The sequence below is a fragment of the Neolamprologus multifasciatus genome, chromosome 3, assembly GCF_963576455.1.
Source record: "Neolamprologus multifasciatus chromosome 3, fNeoMul1.2, whole genome shotgun sequence".
Taxonomy (NCBI): domain Eukaryota; kingdom Metazoa; phylum Chordata; class Actinopteri; order Cichliformes; family Cichlidae; genus Neolamprologus; species Neolamprologus multifasciatus.
In genome coordinates this window covers 26918236-26934986 of record NC_140441.1, presented here as the reverse complement: position 1 = coordinate 26934986, position 16751 = coordinate 26918236, and the positions used below count along the sequence as shown (strand labels likewise).

The following is a 16751-nucleotide window of genomic DNA, read 5'->3' as shown; positions in this document are numbered from 1 at the left end:
CTCATTCTGTTGTGTAACAACTTTTCAACATGGATGTTAAAAACTGAATTAAACACATAATGAAACAAATATTATTGTTTTTTGGGTTAATAGATTCTCCTGATGTTACTTTGAGCACAATTTAAAAAACGTATGCTGGACATAGTGAGAGAGTATTTTATTTATACTCATTAATGCTTTGTCAGACTTTAGACACAGCAGTAATGGCTGTGTTATTGTTGTTATTTAAGGTATTTGGGCAATAATATCTTCTCAGTCTTCGTTTTCACCTTCAGTCCCTTCATGTAATACTTCAAAATACTTCACTTCATGTTGAACTTTTTTAAGCAGGCAGTTCCTGAGCGTACTGGAAACTTCTTGTAGTGTAGTCTTTATAGTGTCAGTGCCATGCTATAATTAAACCTGCTCTAGTGCCTTGTGCACCCCACATGCTCACAATGCCACTGGTCAAAGTCACTTGTTCCACCCACACTGCTAAAGGAAAAGCAAGGTAGGTGCCTATGCAGAGTCTTTTATCTAAAATAAGATATTAACCAATTGTAATCAAGCAAGACTCGTCTTAGTACAAAATTACAATAAGTCGTATGCTGCTGGTATTTCTAATATCTCGTGGGAAATTGTTCTTACGAGGACGTTTACTGTCAAAATGAACTGTAAGTTGTTACATGTTGAACTCTGTGAACAGGTGCAACAGACAGATGTTTGTGTCTTGACACATTCGTGTGTTACAGCATTGCTAATAAGTGGCTCACATGTTTTTGACCTCCTGAACTTAAAAGTTTGTCATGATGACAATATTTCTTTGTGTAAAAGACACTTGAGAGGTCATGACGACTATTGATGCATGTCTAATGTTAAAGTGAATAAGTACAGTAACATTTCCAGGAATAGAGTAGTCACACTTTTCTAGTGTCTTTATTACTGACTTATCCTGACTCTCGCTGTTCTGCCTTTTCTCTCTTTGTAGAGTGCACGTTGAATGTAAACATCTGGCGGTCTGTTCTGACACAAGCAAGTCTATAAGGTGCACACAGAAAGACATTATGAGAAGAAGTGGAGAAAGCGGAAGAGAAAGTGGAACACATGTGGACAATGGTGGCATAAAAGAAAGTTCAAAAACTATTCTTCAAACACCAAAGGATATACCAGACTCTAAAGCTCAAGAAACTCCTCACGGCTTTTCTTCATGTTTCTCAGAGAATTCTGGTCTTATCTCTTACAACTTCTCTTCACACTCAGACAGACTCTTCACTCACTTACACAACCTTTGCAAGGAAGAATTACTCCTGGACTGCACCTTTATCGTTCAAGGAAAATCCTTCCAAGCTCACCGGCTTGTTCTAGCAGCTATCAGTCAAACCCCAAATGCATTTTTAGGTTCAAAAGAAATGCCAGGGCTTGGAGTGGGAGAAATTGCACAATGTTTGACACCAGTTGGGTTAAGGGCTATCATGGAGTTTGCATATTGTGGACATGTGGCCATGGACTTGAGTAAAGAGCGGGTGAATGAGGAGGTTTTAAATGCTTCTCAATGTCTCCAGATGGAGAGGCTGAAAGAAAGTTGCATATCAAAGATCAAAACTTCTGCTGCAAAAGAGAGAGAGAAGAGCTTGGCTATCATCAGAGACATGTGGAAGAGAGGAGAAGGATGTGATGTCACAATACAAGCAGAGACTGGAGAGAAATATTCAGGTGAGGCCCAAACACAGTGCTCTTGGACATCCCAATTAGAAAAAAAGGCTAAAATGGCATATGACCATAGCTATATAAATAACGACACAGCAATACTTGGATGGTATTACAGTGGTGACAAATGAAAAGTAATCTATGAGGAATGTCCACTAGCTGACCAGTGTAGCTTTTGAGATTATGATGCAGGGTAATATGACCGGAACAGGGTTTAATCTCTTAACACACAACAATGAAACATCTAGAATTAGAAATAGAGCTGGGACTGTTTTAGTCACATGCTCAAAAGGAAAATCCCCAGAAACTAGAGTATGTTATTTTTCAACTTAAGTTCCATACGTTCATACTGGCATTAAAGCTTTTATTTTAAACAGTTTTCAATTATAGTGCTTTGAAAAGATTTAGATTGTTTTAAATAAATAGTTACAAGAAAATTCCCAAAGCATTTATTTCAGATCTGCAAATGCATACTGGCCTTCATTTTTATTGTGATCATTAAAAGAGAAACAAATACTGTTCTTAGATCTGGTCACATTTCATACAATTGTGGTCAAAAGTTTCCATGAACTCATTATGGTTTTGAATGTCATGATAATTTGGGAGTTTTTAATGATTTCTTTGAACTGATCTTTTCCCAGAGTGGAATCATGGTATATCATATGTCTGTCATGAATTAAATTAAATTATTTTGGATTTTATTTTATGTTTCTGGCATAATTCTTTTTGGATATTTGACCACTCTTCTCAACAGAAGTGGTAGACTTCAATCAAATTAGTTGGTTTGAGAGTTCATAGTGTGACAGTCAGTTGTTGTTTATGCAGGTAAGAGAAATGGAATGTCAATAATGTCAACACAAAGTAAATATATACACAAAATCATGTCATTTACAAATATAGGAATTTTTTTTAGCTAAAAATGTGTCATTTCTTGGTGACACATGCTGACCAGACATGTGTGTGCTGCTGTAACAAGAAAAAAAAAGACAAAAAAAAAGCATGACAGAAAATAATCCTTCGCTATTGTTTTGAGGGAGAAAGTAAACTGGAAATGCATTTCCAGTATGCTAACACTAGGTGGAGTTAGAAACGTTTGCTTACCTTGTGTCTTTTTCTACTTTATCCGCATCTTTCTCTGTGACTTTTTTATCATCTTCTGACTTTTCTCAGCACATCGTGTGATGTTAGCAGCAGCTGGAGACTATTTCCGGGCATTGCTGTGCGGAGGGTTACGGGAGTCTTGCCAGGAAGTCGTGTGCCTGCGAGGTGTGTCGTCTTGGGTGATTGAATCCATGCTCTATTTCATCTACACCGGTCAGCTCAGACTGAACTGGAGTCGGATTTGGGAGCTTACATGTGCAATGCTTCAGTTCCAGCTGGAGGGGGCGCTGTCGCTGTGCATTGAGTTCCTGCAGGACAGAATGGATGAAAGCACATGTCTAGATGTGCTGGTCCTGGCTGAGACCTACGGGCTTGTCCAGCTAGGGCAGGCAGCCGACGAGTATATTGCAGCCCACTTCCAGTGCGTCTCTTATGGGGAAAAGTTCAAGGATATTCCCTTTCACCTCCTTGACAAGCTTCTTAAGAAGGACTCCTTGTCTGTAGAGAGTGAGGTAGTATTTTTATTTCTGGTGGTCAGTCATTCTTTTTGTGTTTAGCTTAAATTTCTCATCATGTGTTCCTCCTTTCGTCTATCATATCTAACTTTTGTTTTTAAATTTCTCAATCATTTTATCTGTTCCAAAAGTAATGCCAGGGATAACAGCTGTTATCCATGTGCAATGCAATGGGTTTGTAATTCATTTCATTTTTATTTATATAGCATAAAAGCACAGTAACAATCACTTCAAAGCAATTTATACTGTAAGGTAAAGATCCTGTTATAGTAATAACAAAAGGGAGATAACAACAATGAAACGGTCTCCTTTGAGCAAGTGCTTGGAGACAGTGTGAAGGAAAAACTACTTTTTAAAAGGAAGAAACCTGTGGCAGAACCAGAAACATGCAGTAGCTTATAGGCTTTTAGCTTCACAACTAATGTGTTACTTCTGCTTACAGTTCAACAGCCTTATATAAAAGAACAAAAAATTGAAATAAGACACATTTATATTCAGTGCTGTTTTGGGGGTCTTTACATACTTTATAACTGCAAAGTTTGACCATTAAAATATTAATTATTTGTATTTACAAATGGAAGAGAAAATACAATTAGCCTAATGTATTGCTCACAAAATGTTGTGTAGGTGACATTGCTCACAATTGTACACCATCCAAAGTGCAGCATTCAGTAGTTGTAACTGAAAATATTCAGTTTGTATATGTGAAAAAAAATATAAATTATTAACTCAAATTTAAAATGAATAGATTTTCTTAAGGACAGTTGGAGTAGTAATCACAGGCTATTTATGCAATTTATTGTTTATTTTGTAAAATAATATTTCTAAAGCATTTCTCTTCTTTATAATTAGATTGTGGTGTTCAAGGCAGTAGTGAGCTGGGTGGAGGACAACCCTAAAGAGAGACTCCAATGCCTGTCCAGCCTGCTCCTTCATGTTCGGATTACACTCTTCAGCTATACTGAACTTCAGGAGGCCCTTAGTTGCAGCATCTTACTCAGGAGCCCTGGTGCAAGGAAAACACTGGGAGCCCTCCAAAGTCTCATTGAAGGGGATTACAGAGGGCCTAAATATCATCCTCGCACCAAAAACCAGGTTGATACTCTTTTACTTCACTGATGTTTGGAATTCAATTAAAGCTATGTCCGTTTAAGCAATATTACCACTTTTCTTTAGGTCCTGGTTTTGGTAGGTGGGGACACTGTTGATGATAAATTCATGAAGAGGGTTCCCAGCCAGACCCTGTGGTTTGCTCAACAGTTCCACCGTGGGCCCGGTTTAAGAAGGAGCATAGAATGGAAACCATTTGCAAAGTTTCCTGAACCTGCGCGATTCAGACACTGTGTCTGTCTCTTGAACAACAAACTGTATGTGTTGGGAGGACGCAAATACTACGGAGCACTGGACATCCTCAAGTCAGCAGTGAGGTTAGTGTTGTGTGGGTCACAAATGTCATACAGACATCAGAGGTGTTTGTGGTTGATTTTGCAAAAGAGTTCTTCTTGTACATTATACACGTGCTTGATATATAAACTGTCAAGATATTAACAGCTTTGTTTGAGTTCAGAGCTCATCAACAGCACAGTCGTTGGCAGAAGAGATTTTTTTTTAAAGTGGCTCACACAAACACTGAACTGATACATTATGCAACTTCCTCCTTGAATGAATTGCAGAAATGTGTGTGCATGTTTGTGTAACTGCTGTGTAAATTTAGTTAAATTTAGCTTTTTAATCTGTAACTACAACTACATGTCTTTTACTCTCAGAACCTTCTGATCTAGTGGGATTTCCCTGCACATTCACATCTAGAGTTTACAGAAAAGACCCCCCAAAAAAGGAAATATCCAGTGAGGTCCCGTTGTCTGGGCAGATCTGTATTGAATCAAAATCATTCTTAATTGCCCAAGTTTAAAGAAAGAGAGAGAGAGATAAAAAGTGAGAAAAAAAAACAAGTAAGAAATTAGAAATTATACAAACTATAGTGCAAAACTGAGTAGTGCAATATGCATATGACTGAATGACATGAGTGGATTATTTCATCAGAGTGAGGGAAGTCTAGGGGCATAAATGTTCTTCAGGGATGTGATGTGATGTTTGCGCTCAGCAAAGATGTTTTATGCCCATTATCTAACCCTGGACCTTCAAAGGATCTGGATAGAGGGAAAATCAGTACCTATGATCCATTCTGCAGACCTAATTGTCCATTGCATGCTGGCCAGGTAGTAGGGGTGGTGTAATGGTACGATTGAGATTTCTTTCCACACTTTGGGCATTGTTTAAACATCACGGCCTACCTCAGTACTATCGCTATCATTTCACAGTGAACCAAAATTTTTATGGAATATATGCAGCACCATGAGAGTGGGTAAAATAAGTGTTTTACACGTTACCATTGAGATGAAATTCTCACCAGATGTCAATAACAAGCCATCCAATCCATACATGCAAGAAACCACAGATTTTCATAAATTAGTTTGTGTAATAATGAGGAACTTTACTTTCTACTCCTTACATTTTCAAAACAGGCTGGTTACTTTAGGTTCAGTGGTATAACATAGCATTTATACTGGGAACTCAAAGTGGGCTGGAAGGAGTGCAGGTGTGTTGTTGTGGCTTCAATACTTCAGAGCATTTAGCTAGCAATACAGAAAAGAAGGACACTGAATTAATATTAATTTCAAATCACATACTGGATCTATATAAGATTTGCTTTAATAGATCTTGTATTTTTATATTGCAAAATGTCCTGCAAAACAAACTAAGCTATAGTTACTTTGTGTTATGCAAATGTTGCATGAAAATACTGGGTGGTGTTGTCCACAATAAATGGGTTAGTTTCCAGCAATATGGTGAATTTATTATGAATTCACTTTATTTTTATTGGTGCACAGTGGCTGGTCAGTATTAGGTTACATCAAGTGTAGTAGACTAATTTGTATTTACACTGATAATGCTTAGATTAAGTCACTGAATTACACCATTATACCAGCTTTATAGAGTCTTGTATAAAGGTAATGTACAGTATAGTGTCAGTATAGGAAATAGAAATAGGTCAAGATATCTTGTAAAACTGCTGTCTTGCCCCGCCTCAATTTCCTTTTAATTTGGGTGTTGTCCTCTTAAAACCTCTTGTGTATTGCGATTCTTTTCCCCATGCTGAGCTACTACACCACAAACTGTGGTTACCCCACATGCTAGATCTCAATTTTACCCCTGATTGTACTGATTGTACTATGTTCCTGTGTAGGTGTGGAGGGAAAGTACACGTACAATGAAGGCAACAGAAAAATAGTTGGTTTTTTTTACTTTCTTTCTGCTGGTGTCATACATTACAGATTAAACATGAGTACATTAATTTGAGTTTAGATTTGAATAATAGTTACATTCGCTTTTACTAATATTATTTTATTGCAATTTTAATATGGTTCAGTTGCCTTTGCATAAAATCAGATGATAGAATTTTTCTATAAGAAACGACTTTTGCTGTATTTTCCTACTTTAAATACATTTCATAGCCTGTACTTTCTCCCTTTTATTACTAGAATAAAGAGGTTGATTCATTACTTCAAATTTTACTGGCGTATTTATTAGTGTCATGAAACGGCTGTGGCAAGCAGGATGTAGGACCCAAAATGCAGGACACTCAGAGGAGTAAACTCAAAGAGGCTGCTTTATTGCAGTTACAGGACAGAACTCCAAAAACAAACCAAAATTAGAGACTAAAACTAAACGCTAAGAAACCTGGAGGCAAGAGACTAGGGACGAGGCGCATGGAGGGAAACACACACAGTATGAGGGGACAACACGACACCTACTGAGTGAAACACAGGGCTAAAATACACAGGGGGATAACAGGGGAATGGGACACAGGAGGAGAGCACAGCTGGGAGTAATCAAACACAGCAAGAACAGGGGAGGCCAAACTAGACCCACTGACATGAGACACAGACAAAGTAAAACAGGAAACATATCACATAGATGCGGATTTGACAAGGGGATACAGCTGACAGGGGAGACAGAGACAAAATCAAAGTTCAATAAGAATGCAAAACTCAAAACACTGTGTCACCGACCCAGGACTGTGGCAGTTAGTATCTATCTAATTTCTAAGTACAGAATATCTGTACTTTTTCCATCTCTGGCAATCAGAAAGCAATCCTGCCACTTAGTGCAAATTAGTATCAGCTGGCTCGGTCCTAACTGATGACAAGCACAATCCCATTTCCCTTAGGTTTGACCTGACACAGTGCAAATGGGAACAGCTCCCTGATATGTTGCATCAACGGGACTACTTCTCCGCACTGTGCCTAGATGGGAAGGTTTTTGCTCTTGGGGGAAATCGCAATGACCATCAATACCACGATGCTGTGGAATGTTACAGTCCTGAGGAGAACACCTGGAGGTGAATACATTAAGTTATGGCATTTTTTTTATTCATTGAGCTCTTGTAGGAAGAATGTATTTGAAGCACTATGAAAAGGTTAGTTTAAGAGTTCTGTGTCTATCTTACTGGGACTAACCCCCTCCCCCCCAAAAAAAATAAAAAAAGATCCTTTTCACTTGGCTGTTGTTGTCCTGCAGGCTGGCTCATCCTCTGGACACAGCTGTTTGTGGCCATGCTGCAGCTGTTCTGGATGGGCAGATCTATATTTCTGGTGGTTCTGACTCCCATCACCATTGCCTCTCATCTATGTGGCGCTACCATCCTTCCCGTGGCTGTTTTCCCAGATCACCCATGACCGTGGGAGCAGGACGTGCAGGCCATACAATGTTAGCATTAGGAAGGCGGTTGGTAGTAGCTGGAGGGCTACAGCCTCTCTGGATAGGCTTTGGAGATCAGCTCTTGTGTGAGCTGTATGACCCTACTCAGGACTCCTGGTCCTCGTTTCCCACTCTGCCTCGAGCTCATCTATCACCAGGAGGAACTGTACTTGATGGTAAATTGTATGTAGTAGGAGGTTCTTCAGCAAACACAGCAAGGGATACCAAGTGGGTGCATTGCTATAACCCTAAAGAGCAATGTTGGGAAAACCTGGGTGCTATGCCCTACCCATATACTGATCTGGCAGCTTGTTCACTGCCATGCCCAGACGTGGTTAATCATCAATAAAATCTTTAAGTAGTAGTTGATTCTCTATAGTGGTTCAGAGTGTTACATGCAAATCTGCTCTGAAACTCAGGAGTCTGATAACAGACTATTGCATAGTAGAACAATTTAAACTGATCCAACAATGATTACATTTGCAAGCAGACAATAGGTTAGGTGTGGACCACATTAGTCAAGTCAAGCAGATTTTGATACTAATTCCTTCCATGAACCATAAAGGCTCTTGAAGCCCATCAGATATTTTTTTGCCTTTTGTCATTTTTTTTAAATTCTGACACAGGTTGGCGCTAGCTTAACTGGTAGAAGTAATCAGAAGGTTGGTGGTTCGATCCCTGGCTGCTCCAGCATGCCAAATATCTTTGTTCAAGATACTAACTGTTAACTCTAAACATTGTTCTCTCCATGAATGGGTGTGTATGTTTGCTAGAAAGCACTTGCATAGAAAAACCATAGAAAAAAAGTTGCTTGTATGAGGCAAGTTGTGTAAAGTGCTTTCTATCTAAGCTTAGAGTACTCAGTTACAGTAGAAAAGTGCTATATAAGAACCCTTCCATTTGCCATTTACACTATCTGAAAATGTGCTTGCATAACCTAACACCATAAAATTAATCATTGAAACTAATGAGTCAAGAGTGAAAATGCGAGCGCAAAACACGTGAAGTTGAGCTCAGATTAGATGTGAATCTAAGCTCACTAAACTAGTTTTCCAAGTAATCATTTTGTATCTTGAGCAGTTTCAACAGAAAGCTTATCAATGCTGCCATAAAGTAGCAGCCAGTGCATTTCAGGTGCATGAAAAAGCATTTTCAAATACCACAGTGACACTGCTTCATTTAAAATACACACAGACACACAAATAAAAACAAATTTTTGTAGGCAATGGATGTGATTATTTACCTTTTGCTAGTTTGAATCAAACACCCTCTGGCAGCACAAGCACACTAACATATTTTTGTATGCTTTTGCAAATATTTTGAGGTATTAATACATGTCATTATATCAAAGTATACTGTAGTATATGAATGCACTAACTTTTCTGTTTAATAACATCACAAGAAGTAACTAATAAAAATGTTGTGGCATTGCACATGTATAAACTAATTCTAATTTAATGTAATGCTTTTTAACATATTGATCTGAGGCCCAGATGAGCCCCCACTTGTGATGGTAGGACACACCCATACAGGTCAAAATCACAGCAGGCCCTGCTAAGGCCGTAACATGTACAAGAGAAATGACTCAACAAAGGAATTAAGATCACAGAGAATGCATCTGTATATGGTCCAGATGTCTGTGCTCCACCTCCGCCTAAAGATGCAATGAAATATTCATGTGAATTTACTGTTGTACCCAACTAATTCAGCCAGTTTGCAGAGAGTTTTGTCTCCCATTTCTAATGACTGTATATTATGCAAAATCCTGCACAATTGTGGACGGGTGCTATTTCAAATGTGATTTCTATTTATGTTCAGTTTAATTGGATTAATGACATTTTAATCTTTAACTTTCATTCAAATGCTAAAAATACACATAAAAAAACCAGACATCCAAAAGTAACTTGACATTTTAGTTAAAATGCTAACTACATTAAAATTTCAATAGTCCAAATTACACTAAATGAGGTCACAGAACAGTCAGTTTTCTGCATTGCGATACAGAATTGGCCTATTTATCTGATGTTTCACACATCTTCTTCATATGCAGCTTCACATCTTGAGTAACAGAATTAGGTTGCAAAAACAAACAATGAATAGCTCCATTTCTTTGTAGTCTGTTCTAATCATGCTATCTTTGTGACTCTTTTTTTCTTTTCATGCTTATTTTCTGTTTACTATTGATAAATTTTCTGTATCGCAAGCTGTTTTTTGCATCTGGAAATGTACTGTTTGAGGCATGCACTTTTGCAAAAAGGAGGTTTCTGTGTTTTTGTCGTCTTTGAAGTGAATTAAAGTGGTATTACTGAACACCGCTGTGACCTGAATTCTATGTTTCAGCTTCTTAGTCACAAATGAATATTGACTAAGTAATGAAGAAGAAAAAAAAACCCAAGATGACAGCAACAAAAAGAAAAGTACATGTAGTAAAGCAATTTCCATTTAAACAGCTTCCCAGTGTGATGTGACTATTTGTTTTTGTTTTATTGTACAAATTCACAATTGAAGCTACAATTTAATAAATTTTATTTATACAACACCAAATCACAACAACAGTTGCCTCAAGCCGCTTTTACATTGTAAGTTCAAGATCACATAGGTCAACAAAAGTGAGGAACGTTTCTCCTGGAGCATTCGCATAGCAGGGTCAGAACTTGGCAGCAACAAAACAGCACAGATCCATGTCTTAGTGGTTTAGGCTGCTGGTGATAGTCTTGTAATTTCCTCCACACACTTTGGGCCCCTTAATCGCAAGTGTGCGTCTTCTAAACCTAAATATTGTTGCTGACCATTTCTATCTCTTTATGATCAGAGTGTTACTGTCTTCTGATGGTTGCTTTCAGCACATCACAAAGCTCAAAACATCTCAAACTGGTTTATTGAACACCACAAACACTTCACTGTACTCAAGTGGCCTTCACGGTCATCAGATCACAATCCATTAGAGCACCTTTGGGAAGTCGAACCCAGCACCAGCAAGTGTTCTTTATTGTCTCATAAAATACCTTTCAGAATCAGATGTTCTGAGTTAATCCAGTTTGCTCTGTTGTTGTGTAAATTTCTTAAATCTAAGTGAAACTCATTTCCTATACTACTCTGGATTAAGTTCATGTGACCATTTTTTTTTTCTTTTCCTGTAACTGTACTGCTAAAATCACGTACACGTGCTCAGGGTGAACAGGAAACAACATACTCTAACTCAACATAGCAAGTATTTAAAACGTAACACATTCTCCTACTTTTTTAAGTAGGGAAACGAACATCTTTGTAATACATATAGAAAATGTGTTTGTTTCTATTATTCACATTCATATTATGCATATTTTTGCTCTTACTTTATATATATATATGCTTTATATTTGCTTTATAGAAGGATTTAACCTCACTACCCAAGAAAAAAATGCTTGCTTTCTTGGTTTTCAATCAGAATTGTATAGCCCATATGTAAAATCATAAACATAATCATGCTCCTGAGAAGTCTGAACAAAATCTACAGCACAATTCAAATATATTTCAGTTCAAACTTGTCACCTATATGTTTTTACTCAGAGAGAAATGATTATTAATAAAGGAAAATGAATAAGTTGTAACAGAACCATACAGTTAGAGGACAAAAACAATCTGTTTGACATTATTCGAAGGCCCTACATAAGTTACCAGTTGAGTAACAGTAAACAGTTTTGTGTTTCCAGGACCCTACAATGGCGGTAACCACTGATGTGTCACTCTTTGATGTCACTATGACTGCAACTCGTTTCCTGCAAAGGTGAGCACTTTTCGTTTTTTGCTCACCTATTTTTTTGGGACTTTTGATGGTAGCTCAACAGCATAATAACCACATACAGTGTTGTAATGCAGTTCAGTTAGATGTTGTGAAAGAGAAGGCAGCAACGCACGAAACCGTGACAAAAAAGGATGCTTTTGTGTTTTTTATGCAATGTTCTGTTTGTCCAACAAAGCAACCAGTACAGTCTCACATCTTAAACAAGCCATGTTTGCACAATAAGAGATTGGCAAACATTAAGAAACTTTCATTATTTTAACTAACTGAATTTGAGCTCACAGTCAGACTGTGTGTTGTGCGCTATAGAAAAATTCTGATTAGAATTAAAAATTACATCAAAAATACTGATTAAATTGTCCATTTCTGTACAACTGGATAGAATATGAACACACACACACAGACATACATGCAAAAATATATGATACTCTGCAATGATTTGCTTCAGCAATAAAAAAATATTATATTTACAGTATTTACTTTCTGGACTACTCCAGTTAGCTTACATTGTTAGTATATGCGAGTTTGGGTTAACTCAATTCACATTATTTTAAATGCTACAGTTACTGCTCAATGGTGGCCAGAGTCTTTAGTTCAGGCGCATCAATCTCCTGCTCCACTGCACTCCTGCTCTCGCCTCTGTTCTTGCCTTTGAAAGGCTTCCCTATTTTGACAGAGAGTGTGTGCAGGACAGAGCTCTCATCTGGTGAAGAGTTGCTGCGGCCGCTACGGGAAAAAGATGTGGTCCTGCTCTCTGAATTGGTGCCCTCAAAGAGCTTGCCCATGAAGCTGAACCCAGCCTGGCGGATGTGTGAGCTGCCTGCAAACACATAGAGGATGGGGTTGACAGCACTGCTGAAGTAGGCAAAGGCTGTAACGTTTGGACGGGCTGTTTTAGCAGCACGGCTCACTGTCTCACTTCCCATCAATAAACCAATCACCTGAATGAGGAAGAAGAAAAGAGGCGTAAATATTATTGGGGGAAAACAAAACAAAATAACACACAAAAAGAAAGTAAATTGTTTATGAATTTATTCCGTTATCAGACAGAGCTATTAATGTCACTCCTGTGGTAGCATGACAAAAATTTTGCTAGAGTAACTGGAGAAGTGCAACATATGCCTGAAGTGTTTACGTCTGGGTCTCACAGTAAGAGAGAGTTTTGATGCCGTCAACCCAGCGTTAAATAGATAACACACCTCTATGATGTTGACAATGTGGTAGGGGAGCCAAAAGACTGCAAAAGCCGAGATGATGAGCAGAATCAGGCGACTGCTTTGTGCTTTACGTTGGAACATGGCACTTCGCAGGCGGCAGATGACAGAGGAGTAGCAGGTGTTGATGAGAGTGAAGGGCACCAGGCATCCCATAATGGTCTCAAAAATGTACTGGAAAACAGAATGAGCCACACTCCCCCAGTGGTAAAGTATACAATCGCTCATGTTGTTTTTGGGACTCTTGAGAACGCTGTCAGAGAATTAAAGGGAAAAGATTATGAATTCACCAAAAGATACTACGTAAGAAAATGAGAGACATGACTCTGTGTGGCTGTAGGAACTAAACTATGAGTCGACAACAAAGCAAAATAAAAAATAACTGTGACAGTTTGAGTACAGGCATAAATTTGTAGGACCTTTTTAAAGTAGTTTGGGTTAGATGTTAGACTACAGTCAAATCTGTTTTACAGTTTACTCAATACGCCCTTACAGTAATAATAAAATAATAATTTTAAAAGAAAACACTAAAAAAAGTGGAAAAATATATGATATATATATATATATATCATAAATTATATATGAAAAGATTGAAAAAAATAAATATTTTAGAAAATTTAGAAATGAATTGTTGAAAATATTTATCTGCAGGAGATATTAAAAATCGAAATTTCTTTTTTTTTCTTTATTGCGTGTTATTATAGGTGTATTACTTTCCAGTAGTGCTGTCTCTAAGTGGAGTAGTTGAGATACACTACAAAAAGGTTATCTTTATATGTTTTATATGAAAAAAGGAAAAAACTACATTATCCACATGAAGCTAATGGGAGCAGATATCCATTAAGATCATTTCACTTTCCTTCACTGATCCGCAGCAGTAAACACATTAATACACAATTGCTTTGAATGTGAAAAAAAACTTTGGTCTCACCTGCGATAGAAAGGCATCGGCAGTGACAGCAGGAATGCTAAAATCCAGACTCCCAGCAGGAGAAACAGCAGGGAGCGCTTAGTTCTTATTTTCTGGGAAACAAAAGGCCTTGTGACAGCAAGGCAACGGTCCATGCTCATCAGACAAATAAGGTAGATGGACACATACATGTTCACATTTGCTAGGTAATGCATCAGCTTGCATGCTGCTGAGCCAAACTCCCAGCCTTGGCCTCCAGCTAGGTATCTCAGGAAAAAAGGTGCACTGAGCAGGACAAGAGCATCCGCAACAGCAAGATTCAACACCAACAAACATGTCACTGAGCGCTTCTTTACCCGGCAGACCACCGACCAAACCACAAACAGGTTCCCCGGAAAGCCCAGTACAAATGCCAGGGTCAAGATGCCAATACCAATCTGAGCTGAGATGGGCAGAGGGGCAGTGGAGGTGGTGGAGTTTGTGTCGGATGCCATTGAGAAAGCTTCTGAAGATGTTTAGTTCCAAAAGCTGTGAACTTGACTTAACCTTAAAAATAATAGAGAGGCAGGAAACAGGATATGTTGCGTTAAGATTTGTGAGTACACTTTGTATCTGTGCTTAAAATATTGCACAACATTTTGATTTCCACAACTGCATCTAACACAAGAAAAGTGTGTAAACCAGAGCTGCTTTGAATGATCAAACATTTATTTAACCAAATGAAATTATTTGACAAGTTCCAGAGATGTTGAACATCAAAATGTGCTGAAATGTTCTAGCCTAGTCTAGTTCTTTCTTGCTCTAACATAACAATGATAAGGATAACAATATGTGTTTAATCACTTTCGGTTATTGGAAAAATTGGACACATCGCACACGACAACACAGAAAACAAATACTCGGTATGCACTTATTTTTTGAACCACACTGAAACATTTGGGCAATTAAAGAAGTCCAGTTCAGATCACTGAGAAGCTAGACAGACATCTGTGTGCTCCACAGAAAGCTGCAACTCCTCTGTTACAAATCAAAACCTAAGAGCAGCAATAAAAATGTCAATCTAGAAATGAATGTGTAACAATGAATAAATAAATAATCTGGGAAACCTGTTGAGATTTCTGTTACTTTTTACATCCATATTCAGATTTTATTAGGAAAAAATGAACTTGCCAAACTCTGTGATATCTAGTGGCTGGGAATCTTGGCATATCAAACTCTCATGCTTACCTTCAAATGGTGGTGTCTCTCTTAACGTCAGAAAAGTAAAAGCAAAAAAATAATATCCCTCTGTGTAACACCTTACACCTAACCTCCAGAGTTCCCTTCTTAACTCTGAAGATCTTGTGCGAGGAGGAAAACAGGTTTTTTAATATATTGAGTAAGAAGTGTCATGTGAGAGGAAATCAATGACCACAGGAAGCCAGCTTTGTGCTCACTCTGTTGCGAGGTAGCTGCTGTTCCTCCTACACTTTTCACTTTGTTACTGTATTCTTATTGGTGCACTGTGCTGTGTTACTGGTAGGCTTTATGGGAAATATTGACATGACATCTGCTGCCTATTGTGGAGCAGTGTTTGCCCTCCATCCTTTCAGAAAACAGACTTGAATACAGTTAATGAAATGCTAACATTAAAGCTTTTATGTAATTTTACATAGTTTATTGACATATTCATTTAGCAACTCACTGTAACTAAAAATAAATAAGGAAAGAAAAAAGAAGGAAAAAGCCAGAGTACCCTAATGTATTGTGAAATTGATGATGTGTTTTTTGTGAAAGAAGGAAAATCAGAAGTGTGAGTAAGTGGGGTGCGTGACGGAGGGGTATTCCAGTAAACCTTCAGTGTCTTGTTGATACACGATTTTAAGTCACAGTTGTGTATTGTACAATTTCTCTTGCAACAGACCTTTTGGCAGACCTGTACAACAACTCTTACCACATAATCCAAATGTCTTAAGTTATTTAGGAGAACAGGACATATCCAGCTACACAATGACACGCATTATGTGTCATGTTTTTGTCATGTTTTGATTAATTTGTATTGTTATTTATTTATTTTACAATGTTAAAAGAATCAAGAGGTGTAAAACTGTAGTTGTGTAATAAAGATTTACCTATTAAAAATCAATGAAATGATTACATGTGATCGGGAGGACTGAAAATGCACAAGGAATAATCGCATACTCGGCACCAGTCCTTGGCTACATGGAGTAGTAGCAGCTTGCTGCTTATTATGTATCCTTCATCCTGATAGTGAGACCACAGGCTTGAAGCGGATGAATTTGGCAACTTGAAATGCCTGTTTTTGTTTATGACTTTGTCTTTTCTTTCTGTTCACCTATTTTCTGATCATCTGTGCTAGATTGAATGGACATCAAGTGATCAAGGTAAATTATTTTCCTGCTTTAGTGACTTTTACAGTGAGAGGAGTGTAACAGAGGTGCATAAGGTGTCTATGACTTTATGCAACAGACAAGGCAATATTAGATTCTTGGACATAATGGATGCTTGTTAAGCAAATAAATTGTCTCTATCATGATCTCATCGTTTTATCTTTACCCACTTAGGCATCAAAGCTACTTGTCAGATTTAAGATGTTAGCATAGTTTGGGTCACACTGGCTTCACATTTGACTTTAGAACAATTTAGTGTACAGAAAAGATGATGGTTGAGTGAAACAGTGTAAGGTCCTCAGGGCTTGTGATGGCAAGTCTAAATGAAAACCCCTTCACCACTGCAGTTCACAGTTGATATGAGTTGTTTACTTTGAGTTTGAGTTTTGCCAA

The 16751-nt window shown here is 37.9% G+C and overlaps 2 protein-coding genes and 1 long non-coding RNA gene across 5 annotated transcripts in view; 2 read left to right on the top strand and 1 right to left on the bottom strand.

The window, feature by feature from the left end:
• LOC146522353 (uncharacterized) overlaps positions 1 to 16751 on the top strand; it is a 118983-nt gene that overhangs the window by 93380 nt on the left and 8852 nt on the right. The window lies entirely within an intron of this gene.
• Positions 3 to 13607, top strand: LOC146522355 (kelch-like protein 33). Its single transcript, XM_085137024.1, has 7 exons — positions 3 to 490; positions 970 to 1692; positions 2857 to 3299; positions 4155 to 4397; positions 4479 to 4729; positions 7534 to 7704; positions 7884 to 13607. The coding sequence occupies exons 2-7, from the start codon at positions 1044 to 1046 to the stop codon at positions 8410 to 8412; spliced, it is 2286 nt and encodes a 761-aa protein (XP_084993150.1). The 5' UTR covers positions 3 to 490; positions 970 to 1043; the 3' UTR covers positions 8413 to 13607.
• Positions 9992 to 15665, bottom strand: ltb4r (leukotriene B4 receptor). 3 transcript variants are annotated; one of them, XM_085137072.1, is made up of 4 exons: positions 15196 to 15665; positions 13990 to 14514; positions 13044 to 13311; positions 9992 to 12664 (listed from the first exon to the last, which is right to left on the bottom strand). In XM_085137072.1, the coding sequence occupies exons 2-4, from the start codon at positions 14460 to 14462 to the stop codon at positions 12509 to 12511; spliced, it is 897 nt and encodes a 298-aa protein (XP_084993198.1). In that variant the 5' UTR covers positions 14463 to 14514; positions 15196 to 15665; the 3' UTR covers positions 9992 to 12508. The 3 variants fall into 3 exon arrangements, with proteins under 3 accessions (XP_084993198.1, XP_084993189.1, XP_084993179.1); XM_085137063.1 differs by having other exon boundaries at positions 9992 to 12785; positions 15196 to 15626; XM_085137053.1 differs by having other exon boundaries at positions 9992 to 12785; positions 13990 to 15639.